Source organism: Peromyscus californicus, unplaced genomic scaffold, assembly GCF_007827085.1.
Source record: "Peromyscus californicus insignis strain IS unplaced genomic scaffold, ASM782708v3 Scaffold_18__1_contigs__length_77618521, whole genome shotgun sequence".
Lineage (NCBI taxonomy): Eukaryota > Metazoa > Chordata > Mammalia > Rodentia > Cricetidae > Peromyscus > Peromyscus californicus.
In genome coordinates, this window is record NW_026294480.1 from 27823676 (window position 1) to 27849510 (window position 25835).

A 25835-nucleotide genomic window follows, 5' to 3' on the forward strand; every position below is an offset into this window, starting at 1 on the left:
ATTCAATTGTGAAGGTTTGGTAGAATTTCCCATTTCACAATTACCCTCTTGTGATTTTTTTTTCTCTTCATTTTTCCAGTTATAATTTCAAATGAACAGTTAACTTGTAGAGGTTTTTATTCCTCAAATCCCTTTCACCCACAGGTAGCTTATATAAAATCAACGTGTTTAATAAGAGTGCTCTTGGGACAGAATACAGTGTTCGTGTCTGTAATCCTAGCTCCTCAGGGGCTGACACTACAGACCTGCAAGTTCAAGATCAATTGGGACTATGCAGTCAGCCACCACCAACCAACCAAAGAGGACTGACCGAAATAACATCCAACTGAACCAACTTTACAGTCAATCAGTTGTCATGGGCCAAAATAAATGGCTTCCCTCCTCAAAGCAGCAAGTGACTTGCAGTTTACAACCACACACGGCTGAAGGGAGGAAAAGTGTATCTCTCCCCAACCCCCCATACTCCCCATTCCTAATTGATTCTCAGGAGAAGAAGAAAGGTCTGAGGTTTCTTGCAAACTCGAACTTTTCCAGCCCTACTCATTACCAATTTAACAAATGACTGAAAAAATAGGTAAGTCTTCACTTCTGAGTAGTAGTGACTTAGACATCTAATATATAGAGAAAATGAGTTGGGCTTTGTGAATGTGTTGGGGGTGGGATATTAACAAAGGGACTATATCCCCGATCTGCTTGGTTGCTTCAACCCTGCACAAAAGATGTTCACAAGGAATATCTTTTGCAGCCATATATTGTTAGATGGAACCCACAGCTATCTGATATATGTAAATATTCCATCTTAAAGCAAAATTATTAATGTATTTTTATGGGCATTAGGATACTGTTTTGACAGTCAGTTGATTAGAGTAGGTGCACAGATCTCTCATCACACAGTACAGAGTAATTAATAAAGCTACTCAGACCCCCCAAATCTGCAGGCTAAGTACCATCCCATGACTATTCTCAATCTAATCCTGGAAAGGTAGTAGACTAAAAGAAAATTAGAATTCAAGAGTGATGCAGGGTACTCAGATTTCTCTTAGGGCATATAAATATTTTACTTTTTATTAAATATTTCCACGCAGAGGAACAGGTTTGAGGGGGGCGGGTGAAGAAGACATCTTTTTATTTAAACAAAAGGTTGGTCTTGAACTCATGACAATCCTGCCTCAGCCTCCCAAATGCTGTGATTTACAGGCATGAACTACAGTCCTCAGCCAGCCAAATTAGTCTTCCAGAGTTTGCAAACAAAAGCACACATGAGGGGCTGGAGAGATGGCTCAGAGGTTAAGAGCACTGGCTGTTCTTCCAGAGGTCCTGAGTTCAATTCCCAGCAACCACATGGTGGCTCACAACCATCTGTAATGAGATCTGGCTCCCTCTTCTGGCCTGAAGGGATATATGCAAGCAGAACACTGTATACATAATAAATAAATTAATTTAAAAAAAAAAAAAAGCACACATGAAGGGAGGAAAAAATGTGTTATCCCCTTCCACAATCAAGGAAAGGTCCCAGGAGAGGAAATGCCCTATAAACATCCATTTTTCTTTATTCCTTTTCCTTCCTTCCTTCCTTCCTTCCTTCCTTCCTTCCTTCCTTCCTTCCTTCCTTCCCTCCTTCCCTCTCTCCTTCCCTCCCTCCTTCCTTCCTTCCTTTCTTTTTCCCTGTCTCTGTCTCTCTTTCTCTTGGCCTTGTTTTAGCAAGGCTGCGTGTTGTTTAAAATAAGGCATTTCACGACACTGATTTCCATGACTCATTCGTAGGAAGAGTACTTGCTGTCATGTGGACATTTTCTGTTTAATATATATGTAAATGAACTAGTCTGGTGGTAGAGGCCAATAAGCCCAGCATTTGGGAGGCAGGATCCTAAATTTAACTCTTTATGTAAACCAAGCTCGCCTTGAACTCACTAAATACTCTTAACTGCCATCTGCCTCCTGGGGGAAGCTGGGATTAAAGGTGTGTTCTTAATACCCGGCCCTCAGCCTGGCTTTTGGTATGCTACCTTAAAGTACATGGATACTGTCAGGCGGTGGTGACACACTCCTTTAATCCCAGCACTCGAGAGGCAGAGGCAGGCAGAGCTCTATGAGGTCAAGGCCAGTCTGATCTACAGCGCGAATTCCAGGACAGCCAAGGCTACACAGCGAAACCCTGTCTCGAAAAAACAAGACAAGGCGGGTCGGTGGTGTCGCACGCCTTTAATCCCAGCACTCGGGAGGCAGAGCCAGGTGGATCTCTGAATTCGAGGCCAGCCTGGGCTACAGAGTGAGTTCCAGGATAGGCTCCAAAGCTACACAGAGAAACCCTGTCTTGAAAAACAAAAAACAAAAAAAAGAAAGAAAAAAGAAAAAAAAGACAAAACAAAATGTTGATACTTGCCTCTTAAATTGTTTCAAAAACTGATTTAAGCAATCCTCTTATTTACTGTCCTTTATCATGCATATTGGTCAAGATGAGTCAAAAGAGATCCTAGTAAGTGGAAGCTGAGATACTAAACACTCGTGTTTCGACCAAGAACTTCGGGCTGAAACTCCGCACGGGACTACTTGAAGCCGGAGTTGCCTCCTCTGTGAAGTTTCCTCCGCTGAGAAATAATCTAACTCCCCATGCCAAGCCTCCCCGGGCCCTCCACTCAGGCCGGCTAGGAGGTGCCACCCAAACAGCCCACTGTGCTCACAATGCCTCTCGTCGTGGCTCCCCCGCCCACCTTCCCCCCCCCCCCCCAGCCGAGGCTCCGCCTCCGCGGCGCGCGGCTGGCCCGGAACCCAGCCCAGACCCCGCCCATGCGGAGCCGCCGGCGCCGCCCCCTCCGCGCGCCCGCGTGCCGCAGCCCGCGACGTCCGCCGCCGCGCGCCTCCGCCGCCCCGCGCCGCTGCCGCCGCCGCCGCCGGGCTCGCTGGCTGGCCGGCTGCTGGCGCCGGGCTCCCGCCGGAGGAGAGGACAACCAGCGCCGCCCCCGCCGCTTCGGCCCGGGCCCGGGCGTCGGCCCCGTCCCGGGCCCCGGCCCCGGCCCCGGCCCCGGCTCGGGCCCCGTTCCCGGCCCCGCGTCCAGCCCCGCCATGAAGTGTCACTACGAGGCGCTGGGGGTGCGGCGCGACGCCAGCGAGGAGGAGCTCAAGAAGGCCTATCGGAAGCTGGCCCTCAGGTGGCACCCGGGTAGGTGACCGGCCGGCGGCGGGGCCGGGAAGCCGGGCGGGCCCCCCCTCCTCACCCTCCCCGCGCCCGCGAGACCCCGGCCGGGCCTGGCGGGCCGCACGGGGTGCGGACGGCGCGGTCCTGCCCACCCCGCGGAGGAGAAGCGGCTCCTGCGGCGGGCATGCCGCCCCGCTCACGCCGCTCGCCCGCCCGCCCGGCCGGTCGAGCCTCCGCCCACGGCTGGGGAATGGCTTTTTTTTAAACAGGCCTGCTCGCGCCCCGGCTTCAGACTTGCCGGGCTCCCGCAGCCCCGGACCTGCACTCGACACGAGTTTCCCACGGCGACTTCTAGTTGGGTGGACTGCTCGGGGCGGACTCCCTGAGGTTCCTTAGGAGTTTGCTTCCCCGGGATGGTGTTTTTGTTGCTGTGAAATGGGTTTCTGGTGACTTTTACGGAGTCCGATCCGTCTTCCAGACGACGGAACTTAGTAGTCGGAGTCCCGTCTTCTTGAGAGTCCCAAGAGGCTCTCCGCGCACCTGCTGGCAAGCGCTCCGCCAGCCAACTACAGCAGCCTGTGTTTTTAAGAAATCATTTTGGGATGGGGTCTCATTCAAAGGCCAAGCCAGCCTTTGAATCTGTGATTCTCCTGCCTCCCCTTCATGAGTACTTAGGATTACTGTCCCGTGCCACCAGCTGTGGCTGGTTTTGTTTTGTTTTAATAGTTTCACTTTGGCTTCAAGGTGTTCATCCTAGAGTCTACAGAAGGTGGTTATGCACACGTAGGTGACTACTAGGTACTAGTAAATAAACCTTATTTGAGTAGTAAGTAGTATATACTTCCTTTAAACAAGCTTAAAAGAGAAAAAAAGTATACCATATAATATAAACATACGTTTAAACTTAGTTTTTCTCATACGTGTCCGGAAAATGCAAATCACTTGCACAAGTGTATAATATGTAGATTTTTGAAGTGCTCAAACAGGGACCTCAGAGTCTTGTTAGGAAAACATGCCTTACACACATGAAAACTAACTGCTAGTGTGTGAATGGAAAAAAAAGAAAGAAAAGGAAATGACTGCTCCTAGGTATGGTGGAGAAGAAAGTTTGTTACAGATAAAAGGGAGAGCATAGTCAGGGCACACATCTGGAGGGTGAGAGTGGACATGACCCTGAGCCACGTGGGGAGAGGGGGAGGGGACGAGAGGTGCAGCAGCCCGAAGGCCAAAGGTACAAAAAAGGGCGGGTAACCAAAATGTCTGGATTATATAGGGAAGGGCAGCCCAGCCTCTGAACTGGGTAGAGAGTGGGGTGTGCAAGCCATACCCTGTAACAGGTAGGGCGTGAGGGATGCTGGGAGAATCTGGAGGCTAGGTCTGAGCCTATAATGTTAAATAGGCACCTCAGCCGTTTGCCCTGGGTTTGAAACTTGAGCTAAAGAGTATAATTGCTATTTGGGTTGAGCAACTGGTAAGCACCCAAGTAATGGGACCGGGTTGCCACTGTGTGTTGAGAGATGCTGAGGCTTCTTGACACAGAGAGGCCCTTGGACGGGGTACTGTTTCAGGAAGAGCGCTACTGACAGGAAGGCCACAGAATGGTTTGGGAGAAGAGTGAAGGAAAGACTGGAGGTGCAGAGTGGCAAGGTCTATAGTAGATGGAAGAGGAAACATAGGTATTGGTGTGATGACAATAAATGAGACGGTGTGTGTGTGTGTGCGTGCGTGCGCGCGCGCGCGCGCGCGCGCGCGCGCACACCCATCGAGAGGACAGAAGTTTTAGCATTGCAGGAAGTCAAAAGAAAGAGCCAAAGTAAATAAACTCAAAGAAAGTGTACAGGTGGTGGAAAAGCATTTTCATAGAGTGAGGGCTAATTATCATTAGAAGCTGAGTTAGGAATTAGAAAGAAATTGGGAGTTCCTTGACTTTTAGAATGGGAAAGGGCAGGACAGAGAATTAATTCTAATGGCAAGTACATATATAATTTTGAAGATAAGATAGTTAATAAAGCATTCTTGGAGCATAGACTGAAATCAGATTGTAGATACTGGGCCTTGGCTATTAGGCTAAGCACTATTATTATTAATTATTTTGCTAGTGTATACAGTCCTTGCTAGTTTTATTATAATAATGTCTAGGAAGGCACCATGAAGGCAATTGAGGACTGAAGAGGTCTGGAGACAATGGACAGGGATGGGTCCTTGGGGCCAAGGGGAGGAGAAAGGTCCTGGTGGAGAGATGATAGAGAGGAAAATTAATGGTGCGTTGGACAGTTGAAGGAGGGAAGGAAGAAATGGGAAGAAGTAATACTGATGGGCATGGAAGCCAAACCTGTGAGGAATTGAAGGCAGTCTCTTCGGAATATCATGATTCATAGCATCCTAAATACCTTTGGATTGGAAATATTTGTATAGGTCTTCTTCCTCAGGAGACACATGATTCAGTATGCTTGCTTTGTTGGGCTACTTAGTCTTTTAGTCAATAAATGTTTGATTTCGTTGTGTGTACAAGGCACTGTGTTAGATATTTGGGGAGCTAAGCCTTGATTTAGAGAAGTAGCCGTCTAAAATTCACCCCGTGACTGTTCTCTGAGTTCTTTGCCAGGTGAACAAGGCAGGAGAGGTCCCTGCCCTGGTTGAACATAATGCTCTGTGGAGACACAGGAGCGAAAACAGGCAGTTTGAGTCCTAGGAGTGAAGGGCTGTGCGAGGGCACATTCAAGTGTTGATGAGTCCATGTGCTCACCTGGGCTAGCTTGGTATATGTGGGTGAGAGAGATGGGAAAAGCCACCCGGGAAATTTGGCTGTGAAGAAGTAACATCTAGGTGGAGACCATAGAGTGGCAGTGTGCCTATTGGAGGGAGCCGAAGAGAGAGGCTAGCAGAACCAGCTGAGTGGGGCAGGCAGGGAGGATTGATTATTCACTGTAGGGTAGGAGTTTAGCCTAAGCTTTGATAAACAGCAGGGTGATAAATGCCAGTTTTTCTCTCTGGTTGTAATGGGACCGCGTGCTTGGGGGGGGGGGCAGCCTGGAGGTGAGGGCAGGAGTACCCAGTGGACTCCCTGAGCAGGATGCCAGCGTTTCAATGGTTGAAAGGAGTGGTTAGAAGAGAGAACACGGGGATGCGGAAGGATTGGTGGTAGAGATTGTTAGTTAAAAAAGTGTAAATCTTGAAGGAATGGTGAGTAAAGGGCAGTGACCAGGCACAGGGCTGCATCACCACAGGGGTGCCATGGGAGAGCATGGCAAGAGGAGTGGAGGCCTGCAGAGAAGTGATGCTTTCTCAGAGCAAGGTGTTGCAAGGGCCAATCCAGCAACATCTTCCAGAGGGCACTGTAAGAAGGTTTAGGAGGTAACAGAAAACTACACAGAATAGTGCAACCATGGATGCCTGGTAAACCTCAGGTGACTGCAATACTTCTGTCAAAATGTAGACTCTCTTATTGCTTGTTTGTTAGAGTCCTGCTGTTAACCTCAGTTTAACAGTCATCTTATGTAAAATGACAGCCATGTGACAGATAGAAAACATTTAAGAAAAGTTCTGCCTGGCAGTGGTGGCGCACACCTTTAATCCCATCACTCAGGAGGCAGAGGCAGGTGGATCTGTGAGTTCGAGGCCAGCCTGGTCTACAGAGTGAGTTCCAGGGCAGCCAGGACTACACAGAGAAAGCCTGTCTCGAAAATACAAAAACAACAACAACAACAAAACCCCTTTAGCTTTCTGCAAATTTCTTTGGGGAGGGAAAGAATGGGAAGAAGTTGAACCAGGTGCAGTAGTACTGATAAAAAAGAACACATGCACACACCCCTAGCTAGCACTGTTCTTGTTTATGTAAGAAGAATCAGTTGCCAGCTTTTTAACTTTTAGGTTGTTTAATTTGAACTGCACTGTTATGTCTTGACTATTGCTGTGATAAGATGCCATGACCAAGGCAACTTTACAGAAGAGTTTCTTTTGGGTGTATGGTTTCAGAGGGTTGGTCCATGACGGTGGAGCTGAGGTAGCAAGTGGCAGATGGCTGGAGCAGCAGCTGAGAGCTTACATTTTGATCTCCAAGTAGGAAATTTAGTCATGGAACTCAAAATGGTATTAGTTGTTTGAAACCTCAAAGCTTGCCCCAAGCAACACATCTCCAACAAGGCCACACTTCCTAATCCTTTCCAAACAGTTTCACCAACTGAGACCAAGTATTTAAACTTATGAGCTCAGGGGGGACCCCTTCAGTTAAAACACATGATTGGTAATGCTGCCTGTCTTCAAATGGGTGCACTCTGAAAGGATCAGTGTTATGTTGTGTTACTTTTCATGGAAAGTGAGGCTTATAGAAGTAGAAATTATTTTTAGCTAATATAAGACTAATTTTAGTTCCATAGGATGGAAGAGGCATGGCAAACTGCTATGCTTGGAAAATATCAATGCTAGATATGTGGTAGAAAGCCACTTGGGATTGGATGATGACACATGAGAGGAGACAAGATGGCCTCATGAGTCACTTAGACAAACAGTAAGGCTGCATGGCTATTTGGAGGGAACACATTCTGTCATGTCTTCTAAAGCTCTTAGAAGACAGGTGTTGAGCAGTAGCTTAAAGAACTTGGTGTGTTTCATGTTAGATTCAAATGTTTAATTTCTGAATGTAGTATTCACTTATGACAGAACACAATTACCAAAGCATTAGGGTTTTAAACAACAAAAACAATGTTCAACAATTCATTATGTAGACTCTAAAGGTTCTGAAGCTTAGAATGTGGGCATTACTCGGCTTACAGCTTCTACTAAGGCTGTCCCACCACTGTAGAGAGGACCTGTTTCCAGACTCACGGACATGGTTGTTGGCAGGTCTCTGTTCCTTCCTGCCCTCTGTTCTTGACCCTGAACTTCTCTATAAACTGAGTTCCTCACACTGTGACATGAGTATTCCAGGAGAGGGCAAGAGCCCAGAATGGAAGCTGCCATCCAGTCCAGTCTCACACCATACCATGGCTTCCCTCTGTCTGGTATTGGTCAGACAAGCACTGCTGATGAGGAGAAGGGGCCTGTACAAGGGTGAAGTCAGAGACCACTGCTGGCTGCCACTTGTAGGCAAAGTTGCTTTTTGAGTTCTGTAGTTAAGGAGGCATGACTAAGAAAAGAATAATTAGCATGTGCCTCTGTGTGTGTATATGTGTGAAAAGGTACACACGTGGAGGTCAGAGGACACTTGTAGTAGTGGATTCTTTCCTACCGTGTAGATTTCAGTGATTGAACGCAGGCCATCAGGCTTGATGGGCAGCATCTTTATCTCTTGTGCCATGCTGCCAGCCCCTGTTAAATAAAAATTCTCTCTCTGTCTCTCTCTCCCTCTCCCTCTCCCCGCCCCCTCTCCTGTAGCCTTGACTGGCCTGGCACTAGCTATGTAGACTAAGCTGGCCTTGAATTCTGAGACCAACTGCATGTGCTGCCCAAGTGCTGGGATGGAATATGTGTACTACCATGCCCAGCCTATTTAAAAGAAAAGAAAACACACACACACACACACACACACACACACACACACACACACACACACACACACACACAAAAGATTCATACATATCTGTGTACATGTGGGTACATGGCATACACATGAGTATGCCATGGAGGGTACATGGAGATCATGTGTAGGCCAGAGGATGGACAACTTGCAAGAGTGCAGCCTCTCTCTCTGCCGTATTGGTTCCTGAACTGAATCAGGTCTTTGGGGTTGGGAACGAGCATCTTTCCCCATTGAGCCATTTTGATGGCCCATGCATATATTTTTTCCATGACTAAATTTCTGTGACTTATTTTAACAGATAAAAATCTGGATAATGCCGCAGAGGCAGCCGAGCAGTTTAAATTAATTCAAGCTGCATACGACGTGTTGAGTGACCCTCAGGAAAGAGCATGGTGAGTGTTGTGTTGTCATTCTCATTCTCCTTCATTTGTTAGCAGGAATTGTCAATATGGGCTTGTTGGTTTCTTAACAGTGTAATACATTGCGTGGTTTGGGAGTGTTGTAAGCACCTGCCACTTCTTGGTTACATAAAGTGCAGTCTGTGGGTAGGAAGGAACTTTAGAGAGGATTATTCCAAGTGTCTGCTGTTATCCATAATGAAGTAAGTTTGATGGTTACATAGCTTTAACTCGGATACCACAAATGGTTTCTCATTGAGAGGGGGTCCTTTAGTGTATGACAGATAGCTGTATTGTTACACAAGAGGGAAGTTTTGTCTTTAGCAGCAATTTTTCATTTAATATAAAAATTATAACACATTTCTATAGAGTACCGAAATAAATTTTATTCTACAAATATAATAAATACTTTCAACAAAGATGAGCTTATAATATAGTTTCATTTTGTAACAAGAACTTTTATGTTTGAAGTTCTGAGTTTTCAGCTCAGCTCTTTGCTGTAAATGGTTAGGTTTTGAACTCAGACATAACAGTGAAAAATCCTGCTGTTGAGAAAGTGCTGCTGTGAAAGGCATCTGTTTTAAACATTGTATAACACACTAGCTCTCAAAAGAGAAAGGATAGGAAGGAAATTCTTTTAAACCACATAGAAGATCTTCAACTTTCCTCTGAGCAGGGATTTTGGAGCTTTTTCCGAAAGCCAGATGTCTGCACATGCCTGTAGTCCCTGTCCTCAAGAGTCACCTGGGCTACATAGGGAGATCCTGCCTCCAAAACCAAAACAAAAGAATTAGTGTTCCTTTTAGAGTGTTGGTATTCCTCCCTCGCTTCCTGTCATTTAGTTCCTATCTAAATTGTAGATTGTCTTCTTGTTCCAAGACTCAAAGTGCCTGCCTGGTGATGCTCCTGTCACCTGGTAATGCTCCTGCCCCCTGGAACTTGTTCCATTTCATGGCAAGGAAGCTGGCCCTAGCAGTAGAAAGGACCTGGGTTTCAATTCTGCTCTTGATGCTTACAGACTTTATGATAATGAACAACCAGTATTTAACATTACTGAGCATCAAATTTCCTGCTGTGTTAAGCAAGGATGATAATAGTAATAAATACTATTACAGATTTCTTATGAAGAGTAATTGGGGTGTGTGTGTGTGTGTGTGTGTGTGTGTGTGTGTGTGTGTGTGTGTGTGTGTATCTTAGATGAAGTTTATATAAACATAAATACATTTTTCAGGTAAATGTTGGTAAATTCCCAGGTCATAAATGTAAACTTAGTATATGAACCAGATTATGTTCCATAGTGTCCCATTTAGTAGTTGTCTTTCCTGTGGATTCACTACCTGAGAGACAGTCTAGAATTCCCAGTTGATGGAGCTAGGACTATATACAGTATTAGAAGTTGTGAACATGGTTTTAATCTTCAGTTTCTGAAAGTCTCCCAAGTCTCTTAGTTTCCAGAGTTCCTTTAAATTGTGTGGTTATGGATTGCATGTGTTGAAACATATATTGTTATTTTGGCTGATTCAGAAAAAGAGTCCTCGTGAATTTTTATGTAATTGTATTTAAAATAAGTCCTTTTTTGTCCAGCTCTTTTCATTTTTTTTTAATTCTTTTAGGTATGATAATCATAGAGAGGCCTTACTTAAAGGAGGGCTTGATGGAGAATACCAAGATGACAGTTTGGATTTGCTTCATTATTTCACTGTTACCTGTTACTCTGGTTATGGAGACGATGAAAAGGTAAGATGGGGAACTTGTAATTTCTTATCAAGTGGTTAACTAAAACTCAGATGCAAAGAGAGATCTTAAAATTATAATAGAAAATGAAGTGCACATCTGTTCGTGTTGAAGCTGTGGGCACATGTGATGCAGTGCACATCTGTTCGTGTTGAAGCTGTGGGCACGTGTGATGCAGGGCACATCTGTTCGTGTTGAAGCTGTGGGCACGTGGGATGCAGGGCACATCTGTTCGTGTTGAAGCTGTGGGCACGTGGGATGCAGGGCACATCTGATCGTGTTGAAGCTGTGAGCACGTGTGATGCAGGGCACTTGAGGCAGTAAAGCAGGGACCTGGACTTCGTCGGCTCTAAATCGAGTCCCGTGTTTTCTGTGCCTAGACTGTATCTGGCTTTGCTTTATTTTGTTGTAGGGTTTCTATGCAGTGTATCGTGACGTCTTTGAGCTGATAGCAAAAGAAGAACTCGAATGTATGTCAGAGGGAGATGTTGAGGATTTTCCAAACTTCGGTGACTCCCAGAGTGACTATGACACGGTAAAAGAAAAATTAGGCTGCATTTGACAGTTAGCCTCCCTCCCTGGGTTTTCTAGTTTTAAAAGCAATCCCTTTTTATCCCTAACCCGGCCTTCTCCCTCACTTCTCCTGCCGGCCGGGGCTTGCAGTTGTCTCACAGTGCCCACTCTGGATCTGTTTTCCCTGTGGTGTGGCCGCTCTGTGGCCAGTGAGACTGTTTCCTTTCTTCTCTAAACTGCCGTGGAGAATATCTTATCCTGGAAAGTCTGTTAAGAGAACTGTCTTCTCTAGCAATTAATAATGTTAATGTGTGAGGGTCTAGAGTTGTGGTTTAGTGGTAGAGCATTCATCATGCATGCACAAAGGCCTTGGCTTCAGTCCCCAGCACTGCAAAAGTTAGCACTCAACAAGTCATCTTAGATACAGGAAAAGAAAGGGAGAAGATGTTTTAATCCTTAATATCTACTGCCTTTTCAAAGAAATTTAAGTTAACATAATTCTATGCATTTTCTGTCACTAGGTGGTACACCCTTTCTACGCTTACTGGCAGAGTTTCTGCACACAAAAGAATTTTGCTTGGAAGGAAGAATATGATACTCGGCAAGCCTCAAACCGCTGGGAAAAACGGGCAATGGAAAAAGAAAACAAAAAAATTCGAGACAAAGCAAGGAAGGAGAAAAATGAACTGGTGCGCCAGCTCGTAGCCTTCATTCGGAAACGAGATAAGAGAGTGCAGGCCCATCGGAAGCTTGTGGAGGAGCAGAACGCAGAGAAGGCGAGGAAGGCAGAAGAGATGCGGCGGCAGCAGAAGCTGAAGCAAGCCAAGTATGCAGTGTGGGACTAGATCCTTTCTGGTGATGTGGGGTCGGGGGGCTGTCCGTAAGGTGGTCAGCATGGTAGAGCAGGTGAGAAGGGAGCCAGCATGATGCTTCCAGGTTAAGTTCAATCATCCTCACGCCTCCAGCTTATAACACTGGGTGATGTTTCCTTACTTCCTATGTAAACACTTCTGGGATTGGTTACATATTTTCCTTCAGAGCCCTTTATACTTGAGATCTTTGATTCTACTAAAGTTTATAAGTAACTCATGCTAATTGAATCCTTATTCTGTATAAGGGTCTGTTTCAAATGCTTTTCTGCTTTCTCTCATTCTTGTGAGGAAATGAGGCATGTAGCTGGTAAGTCCCAGCTGGGAATGGGGCTCAAGAACTCTAATCCAGAGCCCTGCTCTTTAAAAAAAAACAACAACTTTTTTTTGACTTCTAAAAATTAATTTTGAGCCGAGTGTGGTGACGCACACCTTTAATCCCAGGGAGGTAGAAGTAGGTGGATCTTAAAGCCAGCATGGTCTACAAAGCATGTCCAGGAAAGCCAGGGCTGTTACACAGAGAAACCCTGTCTTAGAAAACCAAAAAAAAGGGAAAGAAAAAAATAATTTTGTATGTGTGGGATGGGGCACTCAGTGGAGAGGGCAACTTGCCTGGGCCAGTTCTTCCCTTCTGTTATTCGGACTCCGGATCCCCAGGCTTAGGGGAGTTTGTCCTGCTGCTGAGCCATCTTCCAATGCAGAGTCTGCTGTCAGCTGCCATGCAGGGCTGCCTCCTGGTACTATTGTCATTCCACTTGATTGCAATGTTTTGTTGTTGAGTTCTTGTAAAAATTTTGTACCTAGAGTATTTAGGGCTTTTGGGTTTTGGTAGCTTTTTGTTTTGATTTTTCGAAACAGGGTTTCTCTGTGTAGCCCTGTCTGTCCTGGAACTCATGTTGCAGACCAAGCTGGCCTCAAGTTCAAAGATCCTCCTGCCTCTGCCCCCTGAGGGCAAGTGCTGGGATTAAAGGCGTGTGCCACTGCTGCCCAGCATTTTTTTTTTAAACACAGATTAATCATTTACTAAAATTCTACCCAAACCCACACATTATCTTGTACTTTTTTGACACAACACTTAAAATGACCTGAAGCCTTTGCTGAGCTGCTGGGGTTTGTATTTCAAGTCCTACTACTTAGAGCAGGTAAAACCAGCCAGGTGCTGGTGACTGTGCCCCGTTCTAGCTGCGTATGTGTGGGAGGTTTGCACTCATTGGCACCGTGGGGGAGTTTTAGAGCCCTGCAGAACTGTGCTTTTCAGTGGAAATGAGGCTGTGCTGTGTGTCTAGACTGGCAGAGCAGTACAGAGAGCAGAGCTGGATGACTGTGGCCAATTTGGAAAAGGAGCTCCAGGAGATGGAAGCGAGATACGAAAAGGAGTTTGGAGATGGATCGGATGAAAATGAAGTGGAGGAACAGGAGCCCAAAGATGGATTGGATGGTAATTTTTCTTGCTCTATGAAGTAGTTTTGGAAAGTAAATGTTAAATTGTGTGTACTTAGATGCCTCCAGTGGCCCAGGTGTCAGACACCAGGGAATGGAAGAGCAGGTGGAAACCTGGTTAGCACCTGACTTCTTCTTCATTGGTTCAGTGCCTCAGGTTCAATTTTGTTGTCTTCTATAAGGAGCTAGAAATTGGAGGTTTCTTTGTGGCAATTAAAAAACATTTGTTGGCCTGGAGAGATGGTTCAACAGTTAAGAGCACTTACTGCTCTTCAGATGTTCCAGGTTCAATTCCCAGCACTCATATGGCAGCTAACAACTGTCTGTAACTCCAAGATCTGACACCCTCACAAAGACATACATGCAGACAAAACGCCAATGCACAGAAAATGAAAATAAATTATTAAAAAAGAAGAACATTTTGTTAAGCAGTATGTGAGTTTGTTTTTGTTTGTTTGTTTTTTGAGACAGGGTTTCCTTTTGTAAACCTGGTATCCTGGAACTAGGTCTGTAGACCCTCTGGCCTCAAACTCAGGGATCTACCTGTTTCTGCCGCTGGAGTGCTAGGATTAAAGACATGCATCACCATGCCCAGCAAGTTTTAATATCTCTCTTAGGACAGTAGGTGCTATGCAGGAATCTCTTTGCTATGTGTCTTATTCCTCCCACTTATGACTTATGGAAGATACTTTTTGAAGTACTAGAATATTTCTTTTCTCTGCTTATATTATTAGGCAGACAAGTATGTATTTTAAAAGGCAAGGTTTGGCCATTTTGGGAACTACCGGTAATCCTGATTTCCTCATTCCCAGCTCTTCCATCTATGAAGCTGATCTGAATATAGTTTCCTAATTTTACTTATTTATAAACTGTAGATTTTCAGGCAAGCAACTCAGATGATAAAATAACAATCTTTTTTTTCAAAGTGATTAAGATATGAATTGTTTATTAATGAGTCAAGTTTGTATGTATTTTGAAAAATACATAGCACTCTATAAATGTGAAATGATGTAATTATATTACTATTATAAAGTCCTTTTACATATAAGACCTTGCTTGGTCTTCAGAAAATATTCCTTCAATGGAGGTTGTGCTAATAGAATTATCTTCATTTAACTGGTTAAAAAAAAAAAAAAGTAGGAGTCTGCAGTTGTGGGATATGCCTGAGAACATATGAGCACTTAAAAATCCAGATGTTTTTGCTTTAAAGCCAGAATTTTAGTTAACTGTTTGTTGGATTAAGGATGATTACATGCATGGGAAATGTTGGAAGTACATATGCAATTAAAAAAATTGCATTACATATAGTGGCCCTACCTTATTCTGCATTTTACTTTTGCACTTTGAGTGACTTTCAGTCAACTGTGGTCTGAAATGGTAAATGGAATAATTCAGGAATATCTCCTCTACATTTTAAATTGTGCCTTGGTCTGTGGGTGATGAAATCTTGCACTGTCCCAATCTCTCTGTGCAGAGTATCTATATAGTATATACCTTCCTAGTCACTGAGTACCTCTTAATCACTTACTAGCCAAATAGATAGCAGATTAGTTGTGAAGGTTTCGTAGTACTTGTGGTCAAATAACCTTACTGTAATGATCCCAAAACATGAAACTATGGATGCTGACATGGAATATGCCAAAGAGAAGCCATTGAGTGCTTTCTTTAAATAGAAGATGAAAGTTCTGGAGGTAAAAAGAAAGGAGAAAGATCATATGCTGTCGTTGCCATATGGTGTCCAGGAAACTGAAGGAAAGCCATGCCTGTTTTGCGAAACTATAGAGCTGTAGCTTTATATGCGTTGTAAAAGTATGGAGTTGAAATGGAAGGGCATTAATTTATCTGGTTCTGTACTGTCCAAGGTTCCAGGCATCCTCGGTTAGGGATCTGCTGAAGTTAGCATTGACCATAGGACAACACATAGGATGTGTTTTGGCTGTTAATTGATTTCAGTCAGAATGTCTTTCAGAATCATAGTGCTATCTGCAGAGAACCACAATGTGGACTATGAGACACTTTGGGATCCTTATTGATATAAAAACAAATCCCAAATAGCAGTCATTTTACTTATTTCTTTAAAAGTAGATAATAAGAAATATGTAGAGAATTTCATTTAAAGTCTTAATCATTTAGGTCTTACATACTGTATTGATAGGAGTCATTTTGTTGTAATAAGCCTCAGATTATGAAAAAGGTCTGTATGAACAGTGGTAAACTTTACATGTAATAAGCTGTTTATGACTTTGTTGGTAATGAGAGAGTTCTATAAACTAAGCTTAAGCATGTTAGCTCACAAGTATGTTTGTAGCAAATCTTTCTGAAGATAAAAAGAGCCTCATGGGAAAGGCATTGCAGTGTTACTTCATGTTTTTGCCATGACTCACGGTTAGGGCTTTAAGGATTTTCTGAGTCTTCTGAACGAATTCAGGAAAAGAACCTGAAGGATGAGCTGATTAATTTGAACTCTTCCTTTAATAAACACAGCAATGCTCGAAAGGGACACCTCAGACCCCCCAGCATTTTCCTGTAAAGAAACACCAATTTTTATTTCTAAGAGGTGTGGTGGCTCTTGAGTCCCTCACTAAGGATGCATACTTTGTTAACATTTTAGGTTCTTACCATTCTTATCATAGTCTGTTATTCCACAGGTAAAGACAGCGATGAGGCTGAGGAGCCTGAGCTTTATGATGACCTTTACTGCCCAGCTTGTGACAAATCCTTCAAGACAGAAAAGGCGTAAGTGTCCATCTTTGAACTCGCCTTTTGTTTTGAGGCATGGTATAACACTTAGTAAGTGCTCAGGGGAATATGGTTGGCGCATTTTGGTCACCAGTATCTCATCCTCTGGGGTTCTTGTTTGGTACAATAAGAGAAGAGGCATTTGTGCAGTTAAGCCTGCTGTACCCATTAACATAGCCAATATTCCTTTGTGCTATTTCCAGAAAGTCAGCTATGACAAATCATGGTTGGCACAGGTGAGGAAATGAGACCAAATCTAGTCGTCTCTGCACTGGTGTGCGACTTCCTCCCACAGTCACATTCCCAGCAGCTTGTTGCTGTCAGCCTCGGCAGTTTAGAGTTGTCCTGCAAGGAGTATGTTTGCTGAGGTGCAAGTGCGTCATCGTGTGGAGACATTGTAGAGGGAGGAAGAGCATGGGAGACGACCGAGAACTGAATTAGCAGGGGATGAAGCAGAACATGTGTATTCAGAAGAGAGTGGGGTCTGGGCCTCATAGAGAGGCACTAGATAACCCTTGGGAGGGTGCCCAGGAGTCAGAGAAGCAGCAGAGATAGAAACAAGACAAAAAGCTACAGTCAGAGAGATATAAAATTTTATTTTGGAAATATACCTAAGGAAAAGTTACAGGAGTAGCATATGGTACACTCCTTAGCTCATTGCTTACACACTGTTTATTTGCATGTACGTAGCCATGTAAACATGCACAAGCATATACATAGCTTTTTTCCTGAATAATTTGAAAATTATGTATATAATGCTTCTTTGCATCTAAATATCTCTATATACAGTTCTTCAGTAACAAGATAGTTTGAAATGATTTCCTAAATTATTGTAGTATAATAATTCTGGGAGTCAGAAATTGGGATAAAGACCTGATCAATCTAGGGACCAGCTGAGAGTCAATTGGCTGGCCCTCTTCATGTTTCTCCTGATCCACCAGCACTGCAGATCCCCCCACCTCCAATCCCTTTTCTCTCGTTCTGTCCCTCTCTAGCAGACCTCCTCAGTCGTCCAGTAACTCTATGACTGATCCAGGTCAGCCAACTGCTGATTCAAGATGACTTTATTGACACAGTAGAATGGCCATGTGAACAATTCTCCCACAACATATGTTGTCACTTTAAGAGATTATAACATTGATATGGTACTCTTATCTAATTTATTGTTCATATTGTAGTTTCGTCAATGTATTCTTTATTTGTATATTTTCACACTTTAGTACAGAATCCATTCTGGGACCTTATGATGAGTTTGTTTATTTAGCCTTTTTTAATCTGGACAGTATACTAGTCCTTTAAACAACTTTTTAAAAAGTGTATCTCTTTCTGGGTTTGTCCCTTTATTTATGATTTAAGGTCAGTTATGCATCCACATACGGGCTACTGCATAGCTGTGTTGTGTTTTCTGTGGGTCCCATGTCTTAGTGATGCTGAGCATCGATCACTCAACCTAAGTATTACCCAATTTTTGTGCTATAGCATTAGAATTTCTTTTGCAATGAATTTTCCTCGAAAGCATTAAACATTTATTTAATGATCATTCTATAAAATCTTAAATGTTCCATAGTCCTGAAAATTTTGAGTGTACACATGATACCCCATGTTGGAAAACTTAGAACCTGACCTACTGTGAGAATTAGTCAACGTACAGTGTATTTAAAATATTGCATAAAGTGACCTTCTGAGGCATATGTGAAACATGAATGCATTTTGTGCTGAGGATTGGATACCAGCTCCAAAATACCTTATTGCATTTGAATAAATAGTCCAAAATTTGACATCTAAGCCACTGTGGTAGCAGGCATTTTGGAAAAGGGAAACACACCTGTGTCAGTCTTTATATTGGAGGCTGAATGATGCTTTTCTGCTCCTCTTGCATTTACCAGTCAGTTTCTGGGACTCTCTGTTAAACAGTACCCTCCTCTTTCCCTATTTATTTCTCTGTTGTAGAATTTTATATATACGGTTTTTGTTTGTTTTGTTTTGTTTTCGAGACAAGGTTTCTCTGTATAACAGCCCTGGTTGTCCTGGAACTTGCTCTGTAGACCAGGCTGGCCTCAAACGCACAGAGATCCACCTGCCTCTGCCTCCCGATTGCTGGGATTAAAGGTGTGTGCCACCACACCTGGTAACGTGGTTACCATTTTGAGTATTTATTTTCTAACTCCAGAGACCTTGATTTCTCCAGGGGATTTTGGTCTAAGGAGAATTTTAGTGGGAAGGAACAGTAACAACTAAAACAAGGAATCAAAAAATCTAAACAGAACATGAATTAGTGACACAGTTTGCTGCTTTGGGTTTTATTACTGTTTCTGTGGTACTGAAGATCAAACCCAAGGGCTCTCTGCATTTGGTCAGCCACTGTGCCATGAGCTGTATCCTGAGACTTGTTTCCACCTTGACAGTTTAATGTTAGCCCTGGTGTGTGGATATTTGGGATACCTGCCTGAACCCACATTTAAGTAGTAAGAAAGAGGTGAGAATATGCTGTTGAAAAAGCAAAGGAGCTGAACTTGTTCTTCAAGGCTCGACACCACCTCTTCTCTAGACCCCATCCTCTTCCTGCAGTTAGGGTGTCTTCTAGGTTCCAGAGGTTTCTAGAAGCCTGGAGAATGGCCAGGGACATAGCCTGGCAAAGACTTCAGTTTTGAGAATTAAAAAAAATCAAAATAAAAAGTAGAGGATTTGGCAAGAAAATACATGTAAGTAAAAAGGAACTAATGAGAGGAATTGGGAAGAAACAGTTGCTTCATGGTCTAGCCGGGTTGGTGATTCCTGGCAATGCCCAGAGACTTCTATTACTCTGTATACAGTCATGCAGCTGGCAGGTCCAGGGGTTGCAGTCTTCCTGCAGTGTGATTACTGTACTGTTCCAGCCACTCACGTCAGATTGTCCTTTCAGCATGAAGAATCATGAGAAGTCAAAGAAGCATCGAGAAATGGTCGCATTGTTAAAGCAGCAGTTGGAGGAAGAGGAAGAACATTTTTCAGGAGCTCAAATGGATGACAATTTGTTGAATGTCAATTCTGAGGAAGAAATGGAAGATTTACCAAAGCAAAAGTAATTCACAGTATTAAATTCCACTGATACTTTTGTCACATTAAAGATGGTATTAAAGTGTGTTTTCTTCCAAGGAAGTTGTTACCTACTATTGTCTGTATCTCCTCCAGTTAACAGGAACGTTGGAGTGTTAAAAATGGGTGGAGACCTTCTGTCTGATATTTTTATAGACTATGTAATGACTGTAGTGAAAGCATTTTCCTTCTTATGCAGTTGGCATGCTAATTACTCTGTTTGTCCTGTGTTTTCTGGACAAATAATGATGTGAGCATTTTCCTGTCATTTTAATGCTTTATGATATTACACGTTTTTAGTAATTCTTTACCATTCTGTTTCAGTGTTTTTTTATTTTTACTTAGTAAATCGTCACAAAGTCAGATACTTTACATTTTGATTTTTATTTGCTCTTAGGCTTTCTAAAAAACAGAAGAAAAAGAAACAGAAATCAGCTCAGGTATGTTGAAAGGTTTTATTATATATCTTAACTCCTACAATAAATACATTATAAATAAAATAATACCCATTGTAGATTTGAAGTGTACTTTCTTGTTCAATATACTCTCTATTAAGAGCTTCACTATTATCTTACGTTGGTTGTAAAATTATTTTATTGTCTGTGTGTCTGTGATGTGTGTCCATGTGTGCATAGGGATGTATGTGCCTTTCCTCAACACATTTAGGTGCCAGAGGCAGTTGTTGGGTATCTCCTCCTATCACTTTCTGCCTCGTTCCTTTGAGGCAGAGTCTCTCACTGAACCTGAAGCTGTGTTTTTCAACTAGGTTGGAAGCCAGCGAGTCCTTAGGGTCCTCATTGCCGTCTCTACAGTGCTGGGATTACAAGTGCATATGAGACAATATCCATCTTGTTCTCTGGGTGCTGGGGTGCAAACTCAGGTCCTCGTGGTGGTGCAAGATAACACTTAAAATATGGACATAGGAAAATCTGGGTTTTGGTTATTGTATATGCAAATTTAATCTATCATGGAAGGTTTTAATCTTTGATTTTAAAGAATAATTTTGCTGTGTAATAGTCTCATTCAAATAGATCAAAGACCCAAATGTTAGATTGAAATGTGGACCTTTCTGAGAGAAATGAGGCAAAGACTCATCTACCTGCCACTTATTTCAGTTAGTTCAGAAGGAAAACTTTTGTGGTGAGGGAGAGTACACGTGAGTGTGAGTCTTCAGACTTGGTGAGTTGTCACTCAGAAGAAAGCAGAGTTGCCCTTAGTAAAGGACTGTTTACCAGAAACCTTCAGTGATGAGTCTTCTTATTGCTTGTTATCCTGACTGTAAAAGTAATGTTTCTTATAGTAATTAAGAAATATAGAGTATAAATATCATCTTGAATTCTATATAGATTACTTACTATTGAATCAAATTGTAACTGGGCTGTATATGTAATTTTTCCCCTTTCATTTTTGTTAATGTTCTTTTTTTTTACATTATTGAATGGTATCACTAGAAATTTAGATTAAATTTATTCTCATATTCACCTAGTCACTTATAGTTTCTCTAATATGTATAATGAGCATCTAGCAATTTGTAAATTTTTATGATGCAGCATTTTCTTTATCACAAGCTGGCCTTGAACTATGTAGTCTAAACTGGCCTTAAATCATTGTCCCTTGGCTTTGCCCATCTAAGTACTGGGATTATAGACAAATCCTACTGTGTCTGGCCTCAGGGCATCTTCACTGCTTCTTTTGTATTTCTGGAGCTCTACTTCTATGAGTGTGGGGCATCATTACATTATTAGAAGTTTTGGAGACATAACACAGCCCATTTTTATATAGGGGCTCTGGAGATACTTTAGTTGGTAGAGTACTGCACAGTATGAAGACCTGGGTTTGTGTCCCCAACACCCACATTAATTAAAAAATAAAAAAGAGACAAGCTTGGTTGTGTTTATCTGTAATTTATACTGGGAGGGCAGAGACAAGTAGTTCCCTGGAGCCAGCTGGTAAGCCAGCCTAGGCCATCAGTGAGCATCAGGTTCAGAGAGAAACCCTGTCACAGAAAGATACAGGGCAATAGTGGAAGACACTTGACATCTGCTTCTGGCCTCCACATGTGTAGATGTATGCATGTGAAGCCATTACTATTAGATTGATTGGTTTAATAATGGCATATATATTCTCTAGAATTATGATAACAATTTCAATGAAAATGGAACTGAAGAAGGAGTAAAGGTTGATTTAGAAGATACTAACTTAAATGAAGACAATGCCAAAGAATTAGAAAATAGGCCCCAAGAAAATGTCTGTATCACAGAGACCACAGAAGTCTGTGAGGATCCAAAGAGTGAAGCTAAAAGGTAAGGCAAAGTTGTCTGTTATTTCCTGACTCCTGAGTAATTAATGGTAAGCTCATCAAGGGTAGGTTAAACAGAACCTCCTCCCTCTGCCTAAGTTACATGTAAGCTGCAGGTATGTGTACACATTCACACAGACACAAACATATATCTCTTAGGTATCACTGTGGTAACTAACATCAGTACCTCTGTAGTAGTAATATTTCTGTCTTAACTATCACTATGGTAACAGTATCACTGTGGTAACACTCATGCTGCTGTAGTAACAATAATTTTACTGTGGTAGCAACAGCATCACTGTGGTTCAGTTTTGGAAATTCTTACTTTGCCCTTGTCAGTCCTGTGGGAATAGGGCTACTTCTGAGTTTGTTTCCCTATCCCACTTCATTAGATTGGCACTAACTAAATCATGCCATGTCTAGCCTCAGGATGTCAGACCGTAGCTCATCATCGTGGTGACTTCCTGCTCAAAGAAGCCCTGGTGTGCCAGAGGAAGGGTCTAGTTCCATGGGCCTATTCCATAATGATCCTGTGGGCTACTCAGTGGACTTGAGGACTGGGTCAGAGGTGGAGCAATAGGCCCCTGAACTCTTCCTATGTCTACTAAGTGTTTTTTACTTTCCATGTGATTTCTACATGAATATTCATTTGAGAATGATAAAGAATTCTTGGATTTGGGCAACCACTGATTATAGTCCAGTTTTCTTATTTTACTGATGTGAGAAAAGGACTCAGAGATTTCAGCTGATTTCTTTCTTAACTGCTGAAGAATGGCAGGGCTGAGACATCATCACCCCACCTAACCCTCAAGCTGATTTCTCAGCAGTGGCTTTGGTTTAGCCCGTCATTGCTTCTCCTGTGGTGAGAAGTGCTTCTCTTCTGCCAGTTCCTTAGCAGTTAAGAAATCACTTGGATTCTCTGAGTTCTTGTCAATACAGCTCAAGCTGGTGCCAAACTTGGAATCCTCATGCCTCAGCCACCCACATACCTTTTTTTTTTTTTAATGAAGCACATCATGTCTGCCTGTAATCGTAGCACATATAACATGGCAGAGAGCACATTAGAGCTCACAGAGGAAGGAGACTGATAGAGGAATGTTCTGGGTTCAAGCAGAGTAAGAGGAACCCGTCCTGGCTAGTGTTCTGATTTTTGGTTTAAAGAGTACTGGGAGAACACACTAGATTAGCAGAAGGACATTACTTTTTACTATTAATTTCTTTGTTAGCATATAAAATAATGGGTTTCTTTTATGACATTTTCACACTTTTTACTTTTCTTGTAGTCACCCCAGATGCTATTTTTAATAAAAGTTAATTTTTTGCTATCTAATGAATTAATTTTGTGAAAATACATTATGATGTTTTTATTCTCATTTCACTGTGGAACTCTTGAAATGTTTGACACCGACTAGCTCAGGTTCAGGAAATTGTTAGTTGGGCATGGCAGCTAACACTAGTAATCCTAGCCTTCAGGAGCTTGTTTGTTGGTTTTGTTTTTCGAGACAGGGTTTCTCTGTGTAGTTTTGCGCCTTTCCTGGAACTCACTTTGTAGACCAGGCTGGCCTCGAGCTCACAGAGATCCTCCTGCCTCTGCCTCCCGAGTGCTGGGATTAAAGGCGTGCGCCACCACCGCCTGGTAGCCTTCAGGAGCTTGAGGTGGAAGGACTGCCACTAATTTGAGGCCAGCCTGGCCCACATAATGAGCTCTGGGATAGCCTCAGTATAGCACTGGTTTTCCAGGGAGTGTGACATGTTTTTCTTTTTAATAAAAAAAGTATGTGAATACTCAAGAATGTTTTAGGGGTATTCTTTAACTTTTATTTCAAGTAAATTTTTTAGTTTTGTGCCAAATTTTATTTTTATCTCTGAAGTTTTTTAAAATTCTTTGTTGACATGTGAAAATTAACTAAATTAGACATTAAAATGAATAAACGAGTTTGACTCATACATTTTATCTTTTGAGTATTTTTGGAAGTAGATGACAACTAGAAAGGATTCTTACTTTTATATTATACCAAATAATTTTTTTCCCAGTGTTCCTAAATCCAAAGGAAAGAAAACCAAAGATGGGAAAAAATCTGTCAAAGTACCAGCTGAACCACCAACAGTGGTAGGTCAATCTTCACCTTTACCTCTCTGTAGTGAACCTTGTTTGTGTCTGAAAGATGGTAGTGTATATTGAATGAGCTTTTCAAGGATGAACTAGAATTTGTGTGTAATTCTGTCTCTCTACATAGTTTTAAGTATAACCTATATAAAATATATATTCTGTATATTCTGCTATCATGCCTTTTTACTCTAAAAAGAAGCACATTGGAAATACTAGGAACTGGCAGAGTTGCTATTTCATTTTCCATGACTAAGCCAAGACCTTGGTCATAAGAGTTATGCCTGTTAAGTTGTAAAGCACAGACTTGTAGTCCACAGAGTGAAAGCCATTGGATTCTCAGGGCCTCTACAACTGATAGTGCTTGTTGATTTGCCTTCTGAGAACATCCGCTTTTGTTGGTAGCTGTCAGTTTTGTTAAACATCCTTATTTTGCATTTCTCCGATGTTTAACCTTGTCATTAAAACATACAACACTTTATCAGCCTACCACTTGCTCTAACCTGTGTTTACCTTCTTCTCAGAGTGACGTCCTCATCAGCTGTGCAACCTGCCATAGTGAGTTTCCATCCCGGAATAAACTGTTTGATCATCTAAAGGCTACGGGTCATGCAAGAGCAGCTTCAGCAGCAACATCTTTAAACAGTGTAACAAGTGGTCGAAACAAGAAAGAGAAGCGTAAAACCAGATAGGAATTCTGCCAGTTCTTTCTTTCTCTCTTCCTTTTAACTGTCTCTAGATTTTGAAACCAAAAACTGAACTGAAATAATCTAGAGTTAAAATTTCAGTGATCTGCAATTTACTGCATTGTGGAAGATTATTTTTATCTTAAAAAGACATTTTTGTTTAATATATATATATTTTTAAACATTTCACTAGTGATTGAATTCTACTTTTGCCATCTGAATTCACTTGAATGTTTCATGACAGGTAAATATTATAAATGTGTATCTTGATTTCTCATGTGAAGAGAAATGTACAGGGAAAATTAAATTATTTTGACACATACATGTGCCCCTTCGGCTTCAGTGTTTAATTCTGAAATGGTTTTCATTTCCTTACTATTGTTTTATTTTTGTCATGCTCCCTGATTTCTCGAAATCTCAGAACTCTTTTAAAAAAAAAAAATCTGTGAGATTTCTTTTCACACTTGATACCATGACTCCAGTTCTCATTATAAATTTACTTTTAAATAATCAGTGGTAGATCCCCATGTTATTTTTCCCCTAGGGACAGTGACAGGATAGAGCTAACTGGACACACATGGCCCGCTTAAAGAACAGTGTCTCTGATGTAGCTGTGCGGACTTAGTTTGATATACTGATAATAATCAATAAGGTATCTGTTGTCTTCTTTGAATTGTGAGGGTGCAGGCTATTTAGTTTACCTGCAGCCCCTTACACGGTGACAGCTGTGAAGTACAGTGCAACAGCAGGGTTAATGAGTCTTCATGGGCCCACCCCCATCCGCCACCCACACACACTGTTTTCAAAAGTTAGGGTTGTTTTTGTTCTCTTAGTCCTTTAAAAACAACAACAAAACCCAACAACAAAAACATGTAGGTTCTTGCTATGTAGCTCTGATTAGTCCTGAACTCAGAATCCCACTGCTTCAGTCTTGCAAGTGCTAGAAGTTGAAGCTTATGCTACCCTGCTTAGTTGAAATATATATAGATTTCTGTGTGTGTGTGTGTGTGTGTGTGTGTGTGTGTGTCTGTCTGTCTGTCTGTCTGTCTGTCTGTCTTTGGAGACATGATCTCACTGTGTAGCTTTGACTGGCCCAGAACGCGCTGATATAGATGCGAGTAGCCTCCAGCTCACAGATCCATATTCCTCGGCCTCCCACGTGCTAACATGAAGTGCCATCACATCTAGCCAAACAATTTTCCTAATGAAATAGTTTTAGAGAGGGGTGATGATTAAAGAAATACTTATTCTGTAGCAATACAGAGAATCATTATAGCTGTGTGCGATCTGTGTCTAGAGAAGTACAAGGTTAGATGAAATA

The 25835-nt window shown here is 42.4% G+C and overlaps 1 protein-coding gene across 1 annotated transcript; it reads left to right on the forward strand.

Annotated features, from left to right (window-relative positions):
• Positions 1-2979: 2979 nt before the first annotated feature.
• Positions 2980-24836, forward strand: Dnajc21 (DnaJ heat shock protein family (Hsp40) member C21). The gene is made up of 12 exons (XM_052743136.1): positions 2980-3160; positions 8953-9046; positions 10666-10789; positions 11199-11321; positions 11821-12125; positions 13455-13606; positions 16257-16344; positions 19250-19408; positions 19820-19862; positions 21553-21725; positions 23756-23831; positions 24353-24836. The coding sequence occupies exons 1-12, from the start codon at positions 3064-3066 to the stop codon at positions 24518-24520; spliced, it is 1602 nt and encodes a 533-aa protein (XP_052599096.1). The 5' UTR covers positions 2980-3063; the 3' UTR covers positions 24521-24836.
• The last annotated feature ends 999 nt before the right edge of the window (positions 24837-25835 follow it).